The 19,673-nt window shown below is 41.2% G+C and overlaps 1 protein-coding gene across 2 annotated transcripts; it reads right to left on the reverse strand.

Moving 5' to 3' along the window:
• Window positions 1-214: 214 nt before the first annotated feature.
• Window positions 215-17,974, reverse strand: LOC105700694 (KICSTOR complex protein SZT2). 2 transcript variants are annotated; one of them, XM_012426808.2, is made up of 26 exons: window positions 17,876-17,974; window positions 17,149-17,492; window positions 16,683-17,000; window positions 16,521-16,598; window positions 16,027-16,432; window positions 15,675-15,895; window positions 15,212-15,605; window positions 14,873-15,122; window positions 14,012-14,752; window positions 13,695-13,894; window positions 13,409-13,572; window positions 9,012-9,318; window positions 8,303-8,491; window positions 7,622-8,233; window positions 7,149-7,522; window positions 6,938-7,037; window positions 6,024-6,863; window positions 5,554-5,833; window positions 3,516-5,482; window positions 3,274-3,368; window positions 2,771-3,200; window positions 2,241-2,631; window positions 1,995-2,166; window positions 1,688-1,904; window positions 502-1,607; window positions 215-435 (listed from the first exon to the last, which is right to left on the reverse strand). In XM_012426808.2, exons 2-26 carry the CDS (start codon window positions 17,170-17,172, stop codon window positions 301-303), a joined length of 10,011 nt encoding a protein of 3,336 aa, XP_012282231.1. In that variant the 5' UTR covers window positions 17,173-17,492; window positions 17,876-17,974; the 3' UTR covers window positions 215-300. The 2 variants fall into 2 exon arrangements, with proteins under 2 accessions (XP_012282231.1, XP_012282230.1); XM_012426807.2 differs by having other exon boundaries at window positions 17,125-17,492.
• Window positions 17,975-19,673: the final 1,699 nt, after the last annotated feature.

Genomic DNA, 19,673 nt, shown 5'->3' on the forward strand with positions numbered 1-19,673 from the left:
TTAACTTGTGCTGTAAACATAGCCACATGTTTATAACAAAAAGATATATTTCATATTTACAGAACCACGTATGTACATACATTCACAGTGCAACAAAGCAGTGTTTTTAGATGTTCATCTCGCGTATCTGAACCACCAATAGTTTAGCAAACTTACTGTCGATAAAGCGCGAACGTAAGACTGAACAATAAATTATGTGCAGCACAGGTCCCTCTTTTGCAAAGTTCGCCGCGATTACAGACAGTTTATGACAACCTCGAAGAATAAGTTAACATCCTAAGAAGATCCAGAGAAATTTAACTATTGATTATATAGACCCATCCAAAGATGGAAACAGCAGGCATTGACGAAACCTTCAACAAGACTGTAAATATCTGCAGTGTTGACTGGAGAATCGACGACTTCCGCTGGCTTTCGGTACACGGCATATAATTCCTAAACATAAAAACGGAGTCATTTGTTTATAAAAATTCCACTCCACAATCTCACGCTAATACTTACGCCCCTCGACGTATGTAGATCAACAGTCAGCAGCATAAAAGCCTGAAGATAACTCGGATGTAGAATGAGATGATGAGTAACGTTTCCGTCCGGAGTGCTGAACTGTTTATGATGTTCCTGATACTTGTTCTGCAAAACTTTCGACAAGGTCTGATACCAAACCACTGGTTGACTAATTAAAGGACTCAGTCTCTGATCCAAACTCGACAAAGGCTCGACTCGAGCCAGCGATCGCAGTTCCATAAACTCTGCATAGCTCATCGTAGATTTGTTCTCCAGGAGCTTGTTCCAAAGAAGATGAGTCTTACAATGAAGCGCTCCTCGTTCTACCATGTTAACAATGTGCTCGCGAGCCGCGTATGCCTGCGACATCATCATCTGATGCATCAACTGTTCATGAGAGGAGTAGTAGCCAAGATAGTTTACCGATTCCTGGCGAATTTGTAGGAGATGGGTGGACGAGGACGACGAAGAAGCGGCATTAAGGACACCAGGATTCTGAGTTAACGGTGAATTGGGGACGGGAGGAGGAGTCGGTGGCAGAGAATCGTTCATATCTGTGCTATCCTCTTCCTTAATCTCTTCCTGGTTCTTCTCCGGTGTGCTATCTTCGTTAAATTCACCCGAGCTTTCGATCGTCTCGATCTTTGTGGGTCTTTGCAGGAATGGAGGTACTGGTGAAACTGGACTCGACCCTGAGGGACTTTCCGCGTGAGAACTGGTTGCGGACGATTTTGCGACGCTATATACCGTGCGGAATTTCCCCAGCTTATTTTCCACGTCTCTTTTCGGATATAACTCGCGTTTACTGGTTAACATCAGGTAGTATTTCAGAGTGATCTCTGTTTTTTCAGTCTGCGCTGGTTGTTCTATCCTGGAGACTATCAGGGTGACGTCGAAGTCGTCCGTATGTTTCATGTCTTGCGCATCTCGATAGCTGACCAAAGGAGTACTTTGTAGTCTCACCAGCACGTAATCTACATCCTGAGTGTCCTGCGAATCGGGAGACATTCCCAATACTTGCATGCCGTATGTCTTCTCGTGAGAGAGTAAGTACGAATACAGAATTCGAGCAGGTGTAGTCAGGTTGCCGACAGTCACGGTGTCTGCAAGAAGGCAGGATTTGAGATACTTCGTAGCATTATTGTTAGTTAAAGATGTAACCCAATCTCGTTTGGCCACTTACCACTGTAGACGAGATTTCTGGCGTAGTTTGGAGCTTTGCTATAATATTTGTTAAAGTCGTCGAGAAAGTGGGTAAGATGATAACCTTGCTGTAAAGACCACTGACCAGTTCCAGCGATGTAAGAATGAATGCATCGCAGATGAAAGTCGTACGTAAACGAGTGCAAGTGCATGTTAGTCTTGATCTTGTCGCAGGCATCCACGAAACTCAACGTAAACTGCATGACAAACATTTCCTTGTTATTTTTATTTGATCAAATCTTTCCTTCGTTTTACTTCTAGGTGATACTGTCTAAATTAATGCTTACCTGATTTGTAAGAGCACTACTAGCTTTGGTTTGAAGACGACTGCATTCGATGACTCTAAGTTTAACCACGAAGAATGGCTGCGCTAGGTGGACTTCGAACAACAAAACTCCACCTAACATGGATTTCTGCAGATAGCATGAACCTTTCTGACTCTCCGTTGGTTCTCCATCTCTTAACAGAAAATGATCATTATCATTACGAACGTATGTAATTAAATATTTAAAAAGTATATAAAGACTCCTTACGATTTCTTCGGCGTTTCCACTTGTATCGGATTGAAACCTAAAATCTGCAGGTACTGTTTGTACTCTTCGAGCATCAAATCGCACAATTCCTGATGCCACTCTGAGACCGCATTAACGCTACGTTTCCCAGATTTTCCAGGAGTACTTTTTCCCTGAACGGCTTGCGTAGATTCGGGAATGAAACTGGGCAAAATTGAAGGCGGAGGTGTCAAAGAATGATCTCTCGTAGCTGCAGACTCTAAACGCCACGTGGGGAGAAATAAAAGTGGCGTGTGACAATAATGAATGAGGCGAGAATGTTGTTTGAATGTATTCAAAGTTGTCAGGGAGACTGGGATGTTCGGAGCCGTTCCGCGAGTCTGCCACATAGCGTTTAGTCTCTTCAAGTCCTCTGAAAAAATTGCCTAAACCGTTAGAGAACATCCTGCGTATAGCGGATAGCATATAAATATAATTAAGGTGATATGAAAGGTGCTGAGAAATTTAATCTTACTCAGTTGTTTCCGATCGTCGTAACATATTATACCGACCTTTTGATTTCTTCTCCCGACGACATAATTCTTGCAAGTCGTAAACGGCTTTGACGACAGGATCGGAGATGTTGGGAGGATGATGAGGCTTTGCATCGCGGATCAGATGTCCGATCATGTCGTCCCATGTTAAAGATGTAACCTTACCGACTTGAGGTCGGTTGGCCGAGTGAGGCCAATCCTTGTCGGCCTGAAGAGCCTGAGGAAACCTCGTTAAGGTTTCCATGTCGGTGATGGGATAGTACTGAAAGCTCGCCTGTTCGCTCTGCTGATAGTTTCGTAACGGTTGATGATGCGTTATGCCCATTTTCTGCATGATGATGTTCGATAACAGAATGGACCTTGAGGAGAGCCACGTACCGAGAATGGTAGTTTGTTTTATGAGTTTCTCGGACCTCTCCTTCGACCAGTTGTAAATGTAGAGAACGATCTGCAAATGATCGGTGTCGGTTTTCGAAACAACATTTTTATTAAGTAAATATTGTTAAAACAAACGTTCATACGTTGTCGCACTGCATCTTGGCAAGCAGCAATCGCTGTCTCGGCACGAAACTGGATTCCAGTATCAAGGGATTAAATCTCTGCAGCACTTTCTGATCTGTGGAAAGAAATTTCGAATGAAACCAAGACAAATTAGCAGATATTAGAATTAAGGTGAAGTGAAATCCCTCTCAAATCAATCGATTCGAATAAGACGAGTGTTTCCCATCACCTTAAGGTATCCCTACTGATTAGTTGAACTGACCCTTAGGTTGCAGCAATTCAGGCTCAACGGTCTTGCTGAACGAAGCTTTCCATTGCTGAAAATTTCTCCCAACTAAAATGCTGTTCTTGTGAGTACTATGATCTTCTCTATAAAAGTCCCACGGAACATAAATAGGAAGGTCTTCGTCTTCTCGTTGTCCACAAGTGGAAATAACGTTCTCATTATTTTCCAAATTACTGGGAATTTTCAACACCTTCGACTTGGTCACTTCAGGCTTGAGAAGCTGCTGATCGTGAAGTACAAAAGTCCTCGTGTTCGTATCGGATGCATAGCCTCGGATAAGATTCTGAAGCTCCTTGACCATCGTGGGAAGAGGATGTTTCCTTTGCAGCATGACAACGTGCTTCTTGATAGCAGGAACTCCAATCTCTAATGCAAATTGAAACCAATATGGCAAAGTAGTATGATATACTTTGTGTAGTTTCCCTTCTTCGCCAGATTCGTAGGTCCCGATGACAATATTCTCATTAACTTTACAGCTAGACTGTGGAACCTTCGTAGGAGTCTGAGTTTCCTTATTCGCCTTATTTTCAGCCACGATATCGTCCCCAGAATGAACGGAAAACGGCTCCATAAGTACTGTCGGTAGAAAGTAATATTCCGTAAGTAAATCCCACGTCGCATGTTTAACGGCAGCACATAATTTCTGCACTAGGGACTCTAGATTGACTCTGCCCTGTTTCCAAATTCTGAATTCAATTAGCACTTCCGGGACCGGTTCTTCGGGATGCTCCTTGCCAGAGTATACCGAGGATGACACCAACTTTTCAAAATCACCAATTTCTAAGAAAGGGAGAGGAAGCGTTCCAGCGGTAGGAGAATCGTTGACGGTAATGTTTCCAACCTGGGAACTCACAACTGCTAGAGCAATGCAAGCAACTCCTCTGCTACCACTGGAGTGGCTTTGATTGTACAAATAAATGTCCGATTCCGCCACTCTCTTGCTGGAGCCTTCAGGCTGGGAATAATCTTGAAAGTGATAATGCGCTCTCGCATCGGTGTACTTAGGAATGTACAGAAATTGCAAGATATTCTGCCTCAAGTAGTGTCCAAAGGCGTGCATATGAGTTAAACAGTGAGGCTGCACCGAGAGCTGTACCACGCTTTCAGGAGATCGATAAGGCTTTTGAATAAAATGTACATCAGTAGGAGTTAATTTACACATTGGATTCCTCGCCAGCATTACCGATAGCACCTCCAGAACGGCATCGTCCAGCCTATTCTGTAAAACCTGAACTAACTCGTACCGGACTTCTGGTCCAGTCTCTGAGATGCCATGTACCATCAGTACAATGGAATCTCCAGACTTGCCCAGAACGTCGCTCTCTTTTTCGCCAAAGGAGCGCACTCTGGGTCTTGTATCGTTTGCAGAAAGCTGGTCGTTAGTCGAATTTCGTCCTCTGGTCTGTGCAAGAGAAGCCACGCTGTTGCTGCGGGAAACCACGAGTCGTTCGTCGCTTTCCGATAACTTGTTCTGCAAGGGTTTGCCGTCGCTTGTCTGCTCGTGGAGCCTCAAATAGAATACATTTTCGTTGTTCTCCAGGTAGACGAACAGGTTGCTCCGATTGTTCACGGAGAACCTGTTCAGAACGCCATGCAATGCCTTGATTCCGCGAGATAGACCGGACCTCCCTGGGCCGGTTTTGAGTCTAGGATGCAGGCAAAAGGGATATTCCCAAACAACTGGACACCTGAACTGTCCAGGGGTCATACTCGAGGTGGAGTTCTGATTAGGAACGGACCCACTAGACTCGGTGGACTCTACTCTCCAGTTGTAGTCGTCGCTAGATTCGGGCTCGAGCAGCGGATCGCACATGCGAGTATCGTGTAGACTTTGAAGTAAAAGGTATTGATTGACTCGACGACATATTCCTTTGATCTGGGAGATAACTGTCTTCTGTACTTGTCTGTATCGATCAACTTCTGGGGAGGCTAGATCCAAAAACCTATTCAACATAAAACGGGTTCGTCGGACACTACCGATGTGTCTTCAATATATTTTAATTATCTTACAAACCTGCAATGAAAATAGATGTTGACTTTGTTACTATCGATTTCCAAGATCAGCCAGAAATTCGGGACTAGGTTCCTTCGGTTGTCCAATTCTGTCAGCCAATGACAGTCATCCTCGGAATCGCTGCTATCACCCTCGTAACCATCGTCGGTGCCAGCTTGGCCATCGCCCAAACTGGATATCTCGGAATAACAGCCAGGTGGATCGCTTGAGTCTTGTCCGCTAATTTTGCTTTTAACGTCTTGGTTCTCTTCTTGATCTTCATCGTTTAAAAGGACGTCATCTGCAAGACACGAAGCCATTAAATCTGTTTCTCAATGTGGATATTTCATGGACATACGATATATGGACCCCGCACTCACAATTACTACGTTGATGTTTTTATGACGGCAGCAAAAATTAAAGTGGACGGACAAGGGATAATCCTTGCAAATCAATGAAAAAAGAATTGATTTTTTCAAAAGTATGATTACCTTCCTCAACGTCGTGTTCCACCGAATCCTTCTTCGAAGTCTCGACTTCCAAACTACTGGAGACCTTTTCTTCGTTCTTCACAAAATAAAACAGACTTCCCTCTTCTTTAATACAGTACCGATCGATTTTAAGTTTCTTCAACTCATCCAAGAACTTTGGGACGCTATTCTCCGAGGAAAAGACAAAGCGAAATGGCACTTTGTCCTTAAAACAACTAGAGCGATTATTCGATTCGGACACATGACGAGCCACGAATCTCAGGGTCTCCTCGGTGACAATTGACTGATCTAACAAGGCTGTAGCGGTTTCGTCCTTTAACAGCCATTCGATTTCTTCGTTCAAATTATTCACAGCATTGCGTTGATAAAGAGAAAGATGCGGTATCTTTTCAAAAATGGGTTCGGTCTCTGATAGCTGGGTATCGTTACCTGGACTGCCTTCACTTTCCGTTCTAGTGCTACCCAATGGAGAAGCACTGCAATAAGAAGTCGTCCTTAATCCTGGGTGCGTATCCGTGCTGACCTCGAGTACTTCCTTCGGAAGGTTCAAGCAAATAATGTCTAACGTGACTTTCAGATCAGACCAATCCCGATCGTACATTTCTTCTGAATTTTCAATTATTTCCATGAGGCAAGTCGGTAAAAGTTTGACCGGGGTACTCGAGAGACTGGATCGGTAATGAATGGAACAACTCAATTGCAGGAAGAGTGGCTGCTCTTTGTAGGAGCTACCGTCATCTTGTAAATCGCAACTAAGGGATTCCGTGGAGGCGAAACTTGAAAGTTTTACCCCGTCGTGATGAGTAGTGCTTGGCCATGTCGCATTCGATACCTGATTGACTGAAAGAGATAATGCAGAGATCAGAATTATGCTTCTGAAAGATTAATTCTCTCTATCGACACGTTTACCCTACCTTTCCCAATTATTCCGTCCATTTTGCAGTCAAGAATATCCGAATGGAAGGTGAAACCTAATTCGTCATCGCTATCTGATCTCTGCGAACACCTTTGTTCCTGAAAAAAAATTTTACATAAAAATTTGAATTAACAGAATCTGTCCATTATAGACCTTGCCATCTTATTGTACTTATTTTTGTAATTACCACATAATTCTAAGTGTCTTACCAGTCTCTCCGAGCTCCAGGAAGGAGAACAGTAATAGAATTCCGGATGTGCCGGTACCGGGCGAAATGCAACAGTAATGATTCGTTCGAATTTGTTCTTAATTAAATTATGCAAGGGTTGAATATTGCTGCACGCCGGTCTGTCTAAATAGTTTCCCGAATTATTTTTGGAGCAGCTCAGATGTCTGCAAACTGAACGTAAATAATTCGTGATGTTGATCTCAATCATCGACTCCTCGCATTGGTCCACCGTAGCTTCCATGTCTTCATAGCTCAAAGGTAGTTGAAGAGCCAAGGACTTGTACACAGCTACCACATAACTGTGACAATGTGCCAAGTTGAGAAGCTTACAATGTTCCATCAAACTTCTTTGATCTACGGCAAATTAATCACGCTTCTAAAAGTTCTCGAACCTTTACGTACTTGTCAAAATTGCGGCAACAATTCTATGAAAATATACAATTTAAATATTACCATTGAAAGCGTTATCGGAGTCTTCGCTTTTCGGCTCAGGAGAAGAGGGTTTGGTGTCACCGCCAGGTTTCAAATTAATGAACTCCTCCCCTAATTGCTCTCCCATCCTGAAGGTGTGATCCTGGTAGATGTCCTTCGCCCGAGGCGATGGAAGCTTGTCGACCAGAACATCTATCAACAATGCTAGAGAACAATCATACACGTACACTGGCAAGATCGATCCATGCTTGGATCCTTTACTAGCGGCTACATTTCGATGAACGTCGAGTTTAGGTGTACTTTGTGCAGTGGTGCTTCGGCTCGAAATATTCGATTCAATGTCCCCGACGTGTAGAGTAAGTAAGGATTCCGATTCCTTAGGACTTCTCATGGAAGGAACGGGTGTCAGATTCCTCTCTCCAAAGTCGGGATTAGATGTTAACGACTCGCATTGAGTGGTACAATGAATATCGTTAAATCCACCTTTGTTCCCATCATCGGGAAACACTATCAGCCTTACGTCTTTTTCAGTTGCAGGTAGTATAGTTATTATCACGTGGGTCACACTGATACCCTTAACGAAACACCTCCACTGAGGGCCAGAATTTGCCTCCTCGATTTGCTCCTCCGTGCCTATGAATATTTAAGAAACCTCAATTTCTTCAAATTTCAATGCCTTCGTCATTCGTAAAAGAAATTTACCTGTCCGCGACAAAAATACAGGCGCTGCTCCCTGATCGCGCAGTCTGTGTTTAAGCATTTCCGTAAATCTTTGGGAATCAGTCGGTGTAAAAATCAGTTCATTATTATGTATACGCTTTAAATGTTCTATCAGTCCTTCTATTAAAACACGATTGGCACTCTCCCTTCCATCATCGACGTAGCCTGCGCCTGTTGAAGGATTAAATAGCCGTGAAAAAAAAAACATGATCTTCTGCTTCCACAAGTCCGCTATTTTTAAATATCTTAATACTTTTTTCTCTAAAACTCTCGATAAAACGTTAAATAAAGCGGCCTCATATGCAAATATATCCAATACCTTTCATGAATCACAAATTGTTCATGAAACTTTTCTCCGAATTGAATGTACCGAATCGTTTCACACTTGACAATGTAAATGTAGCGGCTATAGGGAAGGTCCTGGCACCCATGAAATTTCAATTTTTTTTTTTAATTTGTTTACAGATATTAACACATTTTTTAATAAAAAAAAATGAAATGCCATAGGTGTCAAGACCATCCTTATGGTCTCCATATTCACGTTGTAAAGTTTGAAACAATTCAGTACACCCAGTTTGGAGAAAAGCTTCATTAACGAGACCTTTTCGATGCCACTTCATCACCATAAATGCAATCATAGAAATAAATCATCCACAAGTATCTACAAATATTTAAGTGTTCCACTACTAACCGTCGGCAAACATGGAGAACAAAAGCTCCGCCTGTTGACATTTTGACAATATATTTAAAGTATCAAACGCAAAAAGCACGGAATGAATCCTCTCGTCTGTATCTGGCGGTCCGTCACAAAAATCAGTTGATGCCGGTCGCTTTATAGATCTTCCCACGGTTCCGCCATTTCCTGGATTCATTTGTATACCAGAACATTGTTGCCCTGAAAGAATATTGTTCTTCTCGTTTGACACTTCCTGGCTCAAGAGGCTAAGATATTCTAGCGTCAGGAGAGCATTGATGCATTCCTCGTCTATTTGAGCGATCTAAAAAACAGGAAAAATGGAATAAAAACTTGAGTTACAACAATACGCAATATATTTATATTCCACGAAATTAACAATGAACAACGGTTCGATGCTCGAAATATAACGAGTGACTTCATTCTCTGAAAAGATAAAAAAAAGGAGGCGACGTGAATATCAGTAGATCGAGAATTAAGAAAGATTAAGATAAATTAAAACATGTCCAATAAGCTTCTAGCGTTCTATCGAAACAATTATTACAGTTGAAATTCCTTATCATACTTGGAATTAGTCATAAGATTAGACATAAATGGCCGCAATGACCTACTTTCGATTAAGAGTTAAAAGAAATCGTAAAACATTCTGCAGACATTCAATTGAGATGCCAAAAAAACATTCTTTGAGTAAGGAATTCCATAAGATTTTTCTCTTAATTTCGGTATTCTTGATAGTTTACAAAGAATAGTAGAAAATGACAATCATATAATTTGATTGCATACGTTCGAGGATAGGGACCGTGAAATCGCAAAGAATATTTATTACACTTAGGTTACTAATTACAATTATAATAATTTACAATGGAATCCATCCTGGACGCCATACATCATAAATTATCGCAGCAGTCAATTTTATTATCGAAAATGAGATGTCTCACCGAAAAGACTCATCAGGAAACTCGGCAGAGTTTCGCGCCAAATACATCAAAAGCATGATCGAACGGCACCGAATGCTTAACGCCAAAGTTCGATACTTCAATCTGATAAATATTTTTAGATATTACAGAACGATCTACAACAAATTCCTATACATAACTACGAGTGGATTCTAGCCGACGATTTTTTTTTTTCTAATTAATCCCTGTCCGAAGTCATGATGACATGATGAAGTCAAGACATGATATACAAATACAAATGTCGCTCCTCGCAAAACCGAACTCCCTGATGGATAGTCGATCTTTCCCAGAATCGATAACAGCTCCAAGATCCAATGAAGTCCTCGATCGATAGGAATCGTAGATATCGAGGAGCCAGGAATAAGTTGGAGGAGTTGAATCTCACTTTATAACAAAGCGCAGAGACCACTTCTCCACTTGAACCGTGACGCCTCTATTTCCTTAGATGTCTTCCTTCAATTTGTCAGATTATTCGCTCCGACGATAACGACGAACAACCCTTTCTTGCACGATGAAGACTTCCCGAGTGATCCTGAGCTGGAAGAGTTAGATCTGGCAAGTTCCTGGAGCATCATCGCTCACTGCTTAGATCCCCACTTCCAACTAAGGATCGCAAGGATCGAAAGGATCGAAATCCACTTCCAGGCTTCAACGACTTCGTTTTGACAAGGAGAAAGCAGAAGACACGATTTTGTGCTCCAATTTCCGACCAAATGCACTGATTCACCAATAGATCTTCGATATGAAAACTGTCACCAACCACAGAGAAGATCGAAAGAGGAAAAAGCGATCGCCGTGATAGGATAATCGCAAATTAGATCGAATTGAGGATTTACAAGCGCAGAGCTTGATAGACCATTTTTTACTGCTTCACAAAATATGAAAATACATATTAAAAAAAAAGCCAAGACGAATTCGACACTTCGAGATCTCGGAGCAAGTTTCAAATTAAGGGGATGTGAAAGTGGCATCCGAGAGGTCAATCGTTCGTGAAACTTTCTCCCCGAACTAGGTGTACCAAATCGTTTCAAACTTTATAAAGTTGAATACAGAGACTACAAGGAAGGTCCTGACCCCCAAGAAATTTAATTTTTTTTATAAAAATGTTTAAAATGCCTATAAACAAATGTAAAAAATTTAGATTTCACGAGAATCAGGACCTTCCTTGTACTTTCTATATTCACATTGTAAAGTTTGAATCGATTGGGTACATCTAGTTCGGAGAAAAATGTTATAAGCGAGACCTCTGACACCACTTTTACATCACCTTAACACAACTTCTTGCAGACAATTTCACTGTTAAACCCGAATAACGAACTCGGAGGAAATATTAGATTTGTAAAATTTGCAGCCAGCTCGATTTCTCAACACAGCCCGAAATCAGGGAATTCACCGACGACGGAGATTAGATTGAAAAACAGCACAAGTATTGAAAAGAAATGAATGTAATTTAGGGAGGTCCGACCGCGGCGATCGCATTGTCTCTTTCGTAATGACGACTTCGCGTCGATGAAGGAACTTCCGTTCTGGCTGGGAAGGAGGACGACGACTGAATAATCAGGGAAAAACATATACCTATTACTAGCGGGCCCAGGACACACCTTGGGCCCTATATATACCCGAGACTACTGATAGGAGAACCCCGTCCTAGGTCCCTCATCGATATCGGAGCCGCACCCCGATAACGATAACAACGTGTCGTGATAGACACCTACATCCTCCCAAACTGAGTGCTGATAAAAGTACTTTTATATCAAGAGTTTTCACCTGCATCGTTAATCTGGGGATTATCACGAGTTTTGTTCAATTTTGTCCTGGATGATTTGAACTATAGTCATACGGGCGCGCTATGGAAAGCACAGTACAAGGACCGTACGTACTTCTAATGATCAGAGCCTAAGTACTGTACGTCCTCCTAATGTATAATTCTTAACAATTAAAAACACTTATATCCTCCCAAATTGAGTTCTGGTAAATGTAGTTCTATAACTAGAGAATTCACCTTCGTCGTTAATACGACTTTATATGAAAAATTAGAAAAAAAATTACAGGCTCTACAAAGCGGAACGTACTTTCATTATGCCAAACAGGGATCCAGGATAAGTTCTTAATTGAGAATTAAATATTTATCGAATTGATGTGCCGAATTTTGGCGTCAAATATTCGGCGCCGTTCGCGCATGCTTTTAAATGTATTTGGTGCGAAACTCTACCGAGTTTCCTGATGCGGTTTTATAACTTGAGTTTTCACCTGCATCGTTATCATGACTTTTTTCCTAGTAGAATACTTGGACTACAGTGTCCACTGTGTACTTTGTAATGTACAATTGCTACAAGTACAGTCATCTAATTTCAGAAAATGAAGAACAAAATAGGAGTCCGAATCGACGATACGAATGTGAAGATCTACAAACCGAATCTTACATTTGCTTTCGACGGTAGAGTCCTAATGTACTTTCCTAGTTATGATGTAAGCTTTTAAGTAAAGTATATTTAGGCGTGAAAGTACACATTTCTCTTTCCGCCCAGGTAAGAAAGGCAAGAACCATTCGAGGAAGTATCAGCCGTCGAAGTCAAAGACCAAACTCGACAATCTCTGATATCTCTGACCAATGTTTGTGGAGAGATAGAAATACCTGAGAAAATAAACCACTTCAAACGAACACTAACCAGGATCGCTTTATTATATTATTGATTAGAGACAGTATCAGACAAGTGATAAGAAATCCTTCACCGGTGCCAACCGCCGTCCCGATATGAAATATTTAGAATAACTTCACTTTCGACATTTGTTACGTGACAATGCAGTGAAAACATTTAACGCAAATTGAATAAATTACGTTTCTTTCTAATACCTTGTAAAATTGTCCTCAGTACGTTTTGCGGAAACTTCTCTGTCCTATATGTAACATTAAAATTATCCCTGTAATTGTCATTTTGATTCTTAACTGAAAAGATCGTTATTAAAATTTCTAGCTTTTCGATGTAAAAAAGAATAGAACATCCTCAATTTATGTAATACGTTATTTAGAATAAAAGTGCTTCTCAATTCGCTTGGCAGCGTTTTGACCGTTCGCACCCTCCAATCGATCATGCGTCACATTCTTCTTGAACTCCACGTAATCAGAAGACTGTGCAAGTATTGATCCTAGATACCTTATCACGATTAAGACGGGTTCAAAGAAATGGGTTCGACTTATCGATTTATGCCGACGATGATCAGCTAAGTTTTTAGAGATCGGAAACGTTTATAAATCTTTTGGAATTCCAAATTCAAGAAGAATGTCATTTGAACATTTTATCCATAAATTGTATCATACTCCCAACATTAGATAAAAAGGATGTCCAATGGTCGGAGATAAGTTAGAGTCACAAGGGCCATTTTGCACAGAACTTATACCGTATAAATAGTTAAAATGAATATTAGAAATAAACTTACAGCATCCGGTAACTGATAATATTGTAGAGCGTTCATATAGGCTGCACTCTGATGAGAAGGTATAACAACTCGACCACATTGAGGTTCGATCCAAGCTTCGGTGACAATTTGAAAATCACCAGAGCTTTCGTTGTCCTCGGTATACCCTTCTCCATCAGCTGTACCTAATAAACAAATCATAAATTATTTACAATGGTAACGATCGAATGTTAAATTAAATTATGCCTAGCAGACGAATGCCCTACTAGTTTAATGTTTACGATGACATATGAAATTTTCACCTTACCTTCGTCAGTGTCATCATCTGAGCCGCTATCTTGTTCCAAAGTTGGATTAGCAATTGTATGCGGTGGAAACAAGATATACTGAATGATACAAGGGTGTGATGGGGTATCACTTCCAAGTCCTTGCATTTGTACCTCCAGCACCATATTTATTATTCCTGCTGCGGAGTAAGCGAAGTTAAAACCTTCTGCCAGACGTATCCTGGAATTATTTTAATTAAATTATTTAAGCTTTATCTAGCAAATTGAAGCTGTACATAATAAAAGAAAATAACAATAACATAGGTCAATGACTTAAAATGAAAATACGCATACATACTTTGTAATAGTCGAAAGAATTCTGGCTATAGCGGTGATGTTCAATCTAGGTAGCGTAATTCCAGGTGTAGACTGTACGAAGGGTCTCCTTACGAGCCATAGCCATCGGCTGTGATAAAGATACCTCGACAATGTTGTCGTTAAGCTACCACCTGGTAACGGAGGAGTTCTGACTGCAACGGGTTGAGTTCCATCGGGAAAGACTACGGTGCTCAAGTCATTTGGCATACGTTCATATCTGATTAGAACTTTCTCCAAAGCTTTATGGACAATTATGCAACACGGTGTTTCTCTTTGTTCCGTTGGTCTGCTGGGTAAGGTCAATTTCGATAACCTCTCCAAAAGGTCTATGACCACATTGTGCCGTACTGCACCTTCGGTACCTCCAGCGAATGCAATATGGAGTACGACACAGAGAGCCTTACAGTTAATCCGAATAAGCGAAAAGGAGACTGGGGGTTTGTCAACTTCTCTATAAATGAATTGCACGTAAGTGTGATTTTCTACCAGCACAAATGTTGCCCAATTTTTCAACATTGCATATAATGCTGCTGCTGCCTGTCGACACTGAATGCATTGAAAACGACCACTCTGATTAGCTCGATGCAAATGCCTTGGTAAAGGCTTATCGTGAGATAATATTAATGTAATTCTTTGAGTATGCATCCATCGAGCCCACTGATGTGGATCCATTGAAACAACAGGTTGCCATATTTGTCCAAATTGAGGACAGGCTGCGTCACTGAAATCATTGTTACCATGTTAGAGTTGTGATATCAAATGGTTTAAATTATTATTTAAGAATTTCATTATTCCACAAATCAATTCCCTCTGTAAAAAACACTGTGGACTATACTAGTACCTAAGTTGCACTGTGTGAGCCGATGGATATGTTGGCAAATAAAAGACAGGCATGCCATTTCTGACAGTATCAGGTACACTATACCAAGACCATCCTGAACCAGGAAACCAACTAAAATGTGCTAACATGTTATCACTCTCAGTTAATGATGACAGAGCAGCCCAGAATCGAGACACTACACCCTGTCGATACTGTGACTTTAGTGGCTTCTTGGATAAACAAGTTATATCGTGTAAAAATTCATATGGTGCTGTAATATGATTTTAACAATAAATTGTTTCGGCATATTATTTCGGACAATATTTCAGTATCAAAAGTTTAATGTATAATCAAACTAACCTTCAATAGTCACGACGTACTGAATTATTGTAGATGCTGCTAGTGATTTTAAAGGCCAAGGACAAGACACCAAATATTCCAAGAAAACGTGGGACATCCAGTACAAGACAAAGCATAGTTCAAGAGATCCTTCACGTAATGAAGCTTTCTTTATAAGATAGCCCTCTCTCAGGCGACAGCATAACAAATTACTTAAGGTACAAGTAACTTTGTCATCGACTTGTTTCTTTCGCAGAAGATATGGAGTCTGGTGTCCTTGGAATAAAAAATTCTCCGATATCCATTCATGAGTGAATTCTTCAGTGTTTAATGAATCATTAGATTCTGAACGATACAGTTGCCAACACAGGAAACTTTTGTGGTAAATGTTCATCTCTGTTCCACAAGCTGTTATCTAATAAACATAAGTATTATTACATAACAGTGACAATATTAATAAATATGAAATGATGATGCAACGTACATCTCGTGAAACATAGGTCATGTAACTACCCAAAGTCGCTGCTGCTAGGAAACGTAATAAGTCCTGATATGGTACCAATCCTTCTGCACAATGTGGATGATAAGTACTGCCTACATGAAGAAAACTACATGCTACTGTTGTTGCTCGTAATTGTTGCACAACAGAGTCTAGAACGTGGACATCTGCAACTCCTACTATACCATCGGTTATCACTACTAAATCTGCAAAGGACAAGTTATATTAATATTTCGTTTTATGGCTTCAAGTTTTGTAGATTCCAATAAATACTTCGGTATAGGTTTAAAAAAACAAGACAAGTACAATTTATTTAAAGGTATGTATAAATACTTACGAGCACAGCTGTGCTCCGGTAGAAGAGCGAGAGCCAACATTCCATATCGCAACATATTAACAAAACTGGATTCAGGAGACACCATACAGATGTTAGCTATTGAGCTGCTATTATTTGTACCAAAACAGGTTCCACCTTCCTCGAACAATCCTCCAACTAATTGCTCGCTTTCCGCTCTCAATGTTTCTAACTGCTGATTTGCAATATTTGTTGCCAGTGCTACTTTTTCTTCTAAGCAACTCAATTGTTGTTCAATAAATTGCAATAGATAAGCAACATTATCAGCAGTGACTAACCATCCTTGTACAAGTACTTGTTGAGCTGGGTTAGTAAAAAATGGAGTGTGAGCTATCACAGTCACATAAATTTCTGGTTGCATTATTCTATCACTTCCTGGTATCGTGAACTATATGAGAAAGATGACAAATTACTTCTAATATCATTTTACTATAAGTAAACTATTTTATCATAAAGTTACTTAATGCGATACCTACTGGCCTTGTTATACTTTTGAGGCATCTTTTGATGGACAGGTACACTTCATCTATTACAACTTCCCCATGTTGAATGTCCTACCAACGTAGAGTAAAATATTTATTTAGACAGTCTTAACAAATCGATACATCAGGTTGTAATGGTTAATTAAAGTATCTTACAATAGTAGCTAAAGATGGACCCATATCCAGGCTAAAAACCATTCTGTACTTATATGCAAGAAATATTATCGTTGTCGAAGAGGTAACTTTATAATTGTACTGGTAATTATTTTTTGGACTCCAAGAGGATGAATAATCTTTTGGTATAATCGAAGCGATTTCAAGTTCTGGTGTTTCCTCATTTTCAATCGATGGATGTTGTATCGTTACAATCGTATCCAAATGTTCGAGCATCCACTGGGCTCTCACATTTCGAGATATGGGAAAACCCTTCTTCATCAACAAATAAATTACATCAGCTTCTAATAGTTCCTTTTCCTACATGAAATAATATTAAGTTATATCGATTATTTTGTTCTTTGTTATATCACTAAATTACCCAATTATGACTTAATTCCAATTGCATTATATGGAAATCAATAAAAGTAAATAGCTTTATTACATCTAATTCATCGCAACGATCTACCTCATTTTCAGAGGTAACCTCCATGATGTCATTTATGTTAAACAATTTTTAAGTACATCATTTTCCATCCGACACTTGGAGTTACTTCAATTAAAGCAACTACTGACGTTTTCCGCACTGTGCTTTCAAACGAAAGTCTGCATCGTTATAATGCAAGATAAAATTCAAAGTGCCCTTATCTCTCAAAGCCAAAGTTCACGCTGGGTCACATCGTTGGTTTAATTCACATTGTCAGCTTCACAAAGCACTCTTACGATCAGCATAACCCTTTCGAATCGCGTCGTTTAGAAGTTGCGAAAGGGTGAAGTTTTACAGCATCCAATGTATGCGTTCGACAAGCAAGTCTGCAAAAAAATAAGCACACACACTAAGAACGATCCAAATTCATTACAAACAGTGAAAAAATGAGTAAGTCTGACCAACACAAAGTAAAATGTCAACTATCTCAAAATTACAAGTTCAGCAAAAATATATGTAAACGTGTAATAACGTATATAAGATAACAAAACGTATATACCGTAACGTATATAAGATAACAAAGTAAAATATCAAGTATCTCAAAATGACAAGTTCAGCAAAAATATTATATATATGGAAACGTGTAATAACGTATATAAGATAACCAAAAACAACGATCTGATTGGACCCTATCGGTTTATGCTCTCTTATCAAATTATGTACCGTTTTGTTCTAAGTTTTACTTAACAGACATGTCAGAGGTACGTACCATGGTAAATCATGCTTGTGATAATTTATAAATAACACGGATGGACTATCAATATTGATACACATGTGACACACGTGTGAGACCAAAGGTAATTGGAAATCTGTGTGCACGAGCAGAGATGAATTGAGAGATTGCTCATGAGCTGGGTCGCTCGATCGCGTTCCGTGCTGCCCTCGGTGGAAAATGCGGGCGGCTCGTGAACTTGCCTCCTGAATCCCCCTCAGTAGTGGCCAATTCAGAGATTGCAATCTTCTAATATTCCGATTACATGATCAGAACATTAGAACGTTGAATCGCCAATAATTTCGATCAACTCGCAGCTCAAGATTTGTCATCGAAAAATTGATACTCTAATTGCTCATCAACGAATGGCACGTTCACTGTTACCGGTAAGTGTAACGCAATCGGTAACCACTCAGCACACGATAAGTGAAGTCAAATCAATTGATATCCTGTAATTGGTAATCTTACCTTCACCGATACGCATAGTTTGATCGGTATCAATGATTGACGCCTAACGGATAAATATCACTGGCGGGTTTGGGCTGCTTCATTCGATCTTCGAATCCGTTTACAATTTGAGTGGAATATCTAGAAAATAAACGTAAAACTACGATACATAATTTTTCTCACATTATCCCGTTAATCTTAATTAAAATTCTTTGATGAACCGAAGAATGCTTACTCGATTTCGTAACGTATGTCCATCTTTTTGGTTTAATTTGCTTTAATATGGGGTCCTGTTTTAATCCGTCGTCGGAAAATACTTTCTTAAATAATCGCGAGTCTTCGGTCGGTCGGTCTTTTCCCCTCTCAAAGACCCCGAGAGCAACTCGATCGGGTAATTACGGTTCCGATAGTTCCCCAGAGCCGCAAACTTGCCATGCATCCCTTCCTGCAGCAGAAGGTCCTAGGGGCTTATCTCTTGCTCGATCGGGTCGACCTCTCCACCCTCGACGCTGTCAATTTTGATGGCTGGCGCATTCCCGCTTCCGATTACCGCCTAACTTGCCCACAGAACACCCACCCCGAAGAAGCGTCCCCTTGGTACCGTAAACGATCTCCCTTCTCCGACAATTATACAAAAACGATACAAAAACCGCCCATCGGGGAAACTTCCGTAACCACAACGACGAACGTAATGACGTTAGAACATCCAAAGGAATCGCAGGAACGTGGAAAATGTCAAGCACCGTTCCAAGTCTCCAGAGGACGAATTTCGCCTTTATTGCCAACGGTCCGTTTCCCGAGTGGATGAACATAGAGTTAAAAAATTCGGTTTTACCGGCGCGCATAAGAAATAATGAAATATGGCGGCACGCGGGTCGCAATAAGGGCGATAACGAGTCCAGCGACATCGCGGGGAGAGGTAGGTCCGTCGTTTGCCGATGAGCCGGATGGCGTCGCCCCTCGTTATCGGCGCGCGGCGACAGGGGGTGGCGCCAGGGCCGCTCGTCGTCGCCAGGCGGCGGTGGCGTCGCTGGCGTCGCGCCGGCGGCCGGGGGCTCCGCCGACGGCGCGGAGTACGGGCCAGGCAGGGAGCCGAGCGAGCCGAGCGAGCCGAGTCCAATCCCGGCGCCGCCGGGACGTCCCGTCAGTCGCCGCGTCCACGCCCGGAAGTCAGCGGCCGCCGATCGGCCAGTGCGCGCCCAGAGGGGATCGATCCTCGGCGAGTCGACCGGTCGACCTCGCTCCAGGAGCCCCGCGCGACAGTCGAACCCGGGCGCGCTATTAATAATGGTCGAGTGAGCAGCCCAGTGCCGACGGGACGAGCCCTCGCGAGTGCGCCTCGTGCCGA

Source organism: Orussus abietinus, unplaced genomic scaffold, assembly GCF_000612105.2.
Source record: "Orussus abietinus isolate OABI.00-Male unplaced genomic scaffold, Oabi_2.0 scaffold49, whole genome shotgun sequence".
In the NCBI taxonomy this organism is placed as follows: domain Eukaryota; kingdom Metazoa; phylum Arthropoda; class Insecta; order Hymenoptera; family Orussidae; genus Orussus; species Orussus abietinus.

What these genes read in the sequence shown, in the direction of transcription:
- LOC105700694 (XM_012426807.2), bottom strand. Translation starts at nt 17,172, where the DNA reads ATGGAGGTTACCTCTGAAAATGAGGTAGATCGTTGCGATGAATTAGAT. An exon ending in TGAATTGCTGCAACCTAAGG is followed by an intron (nt 3,369 to 3,515) that starts GTCAGTTCAACT and finishes TTCTTTCCACAG; the next exon opens with ATCAGAAAGTGCTGCAGAGA. An exon ending in CCAAGATGCAGTGCGACAAC is followed by an intron (nt 3,201 to 3,273) that starts GTATGAACGTTT and finishes GATCATTTGCAG; the next exon opens with ATCGTTCTCTACATTTACAA.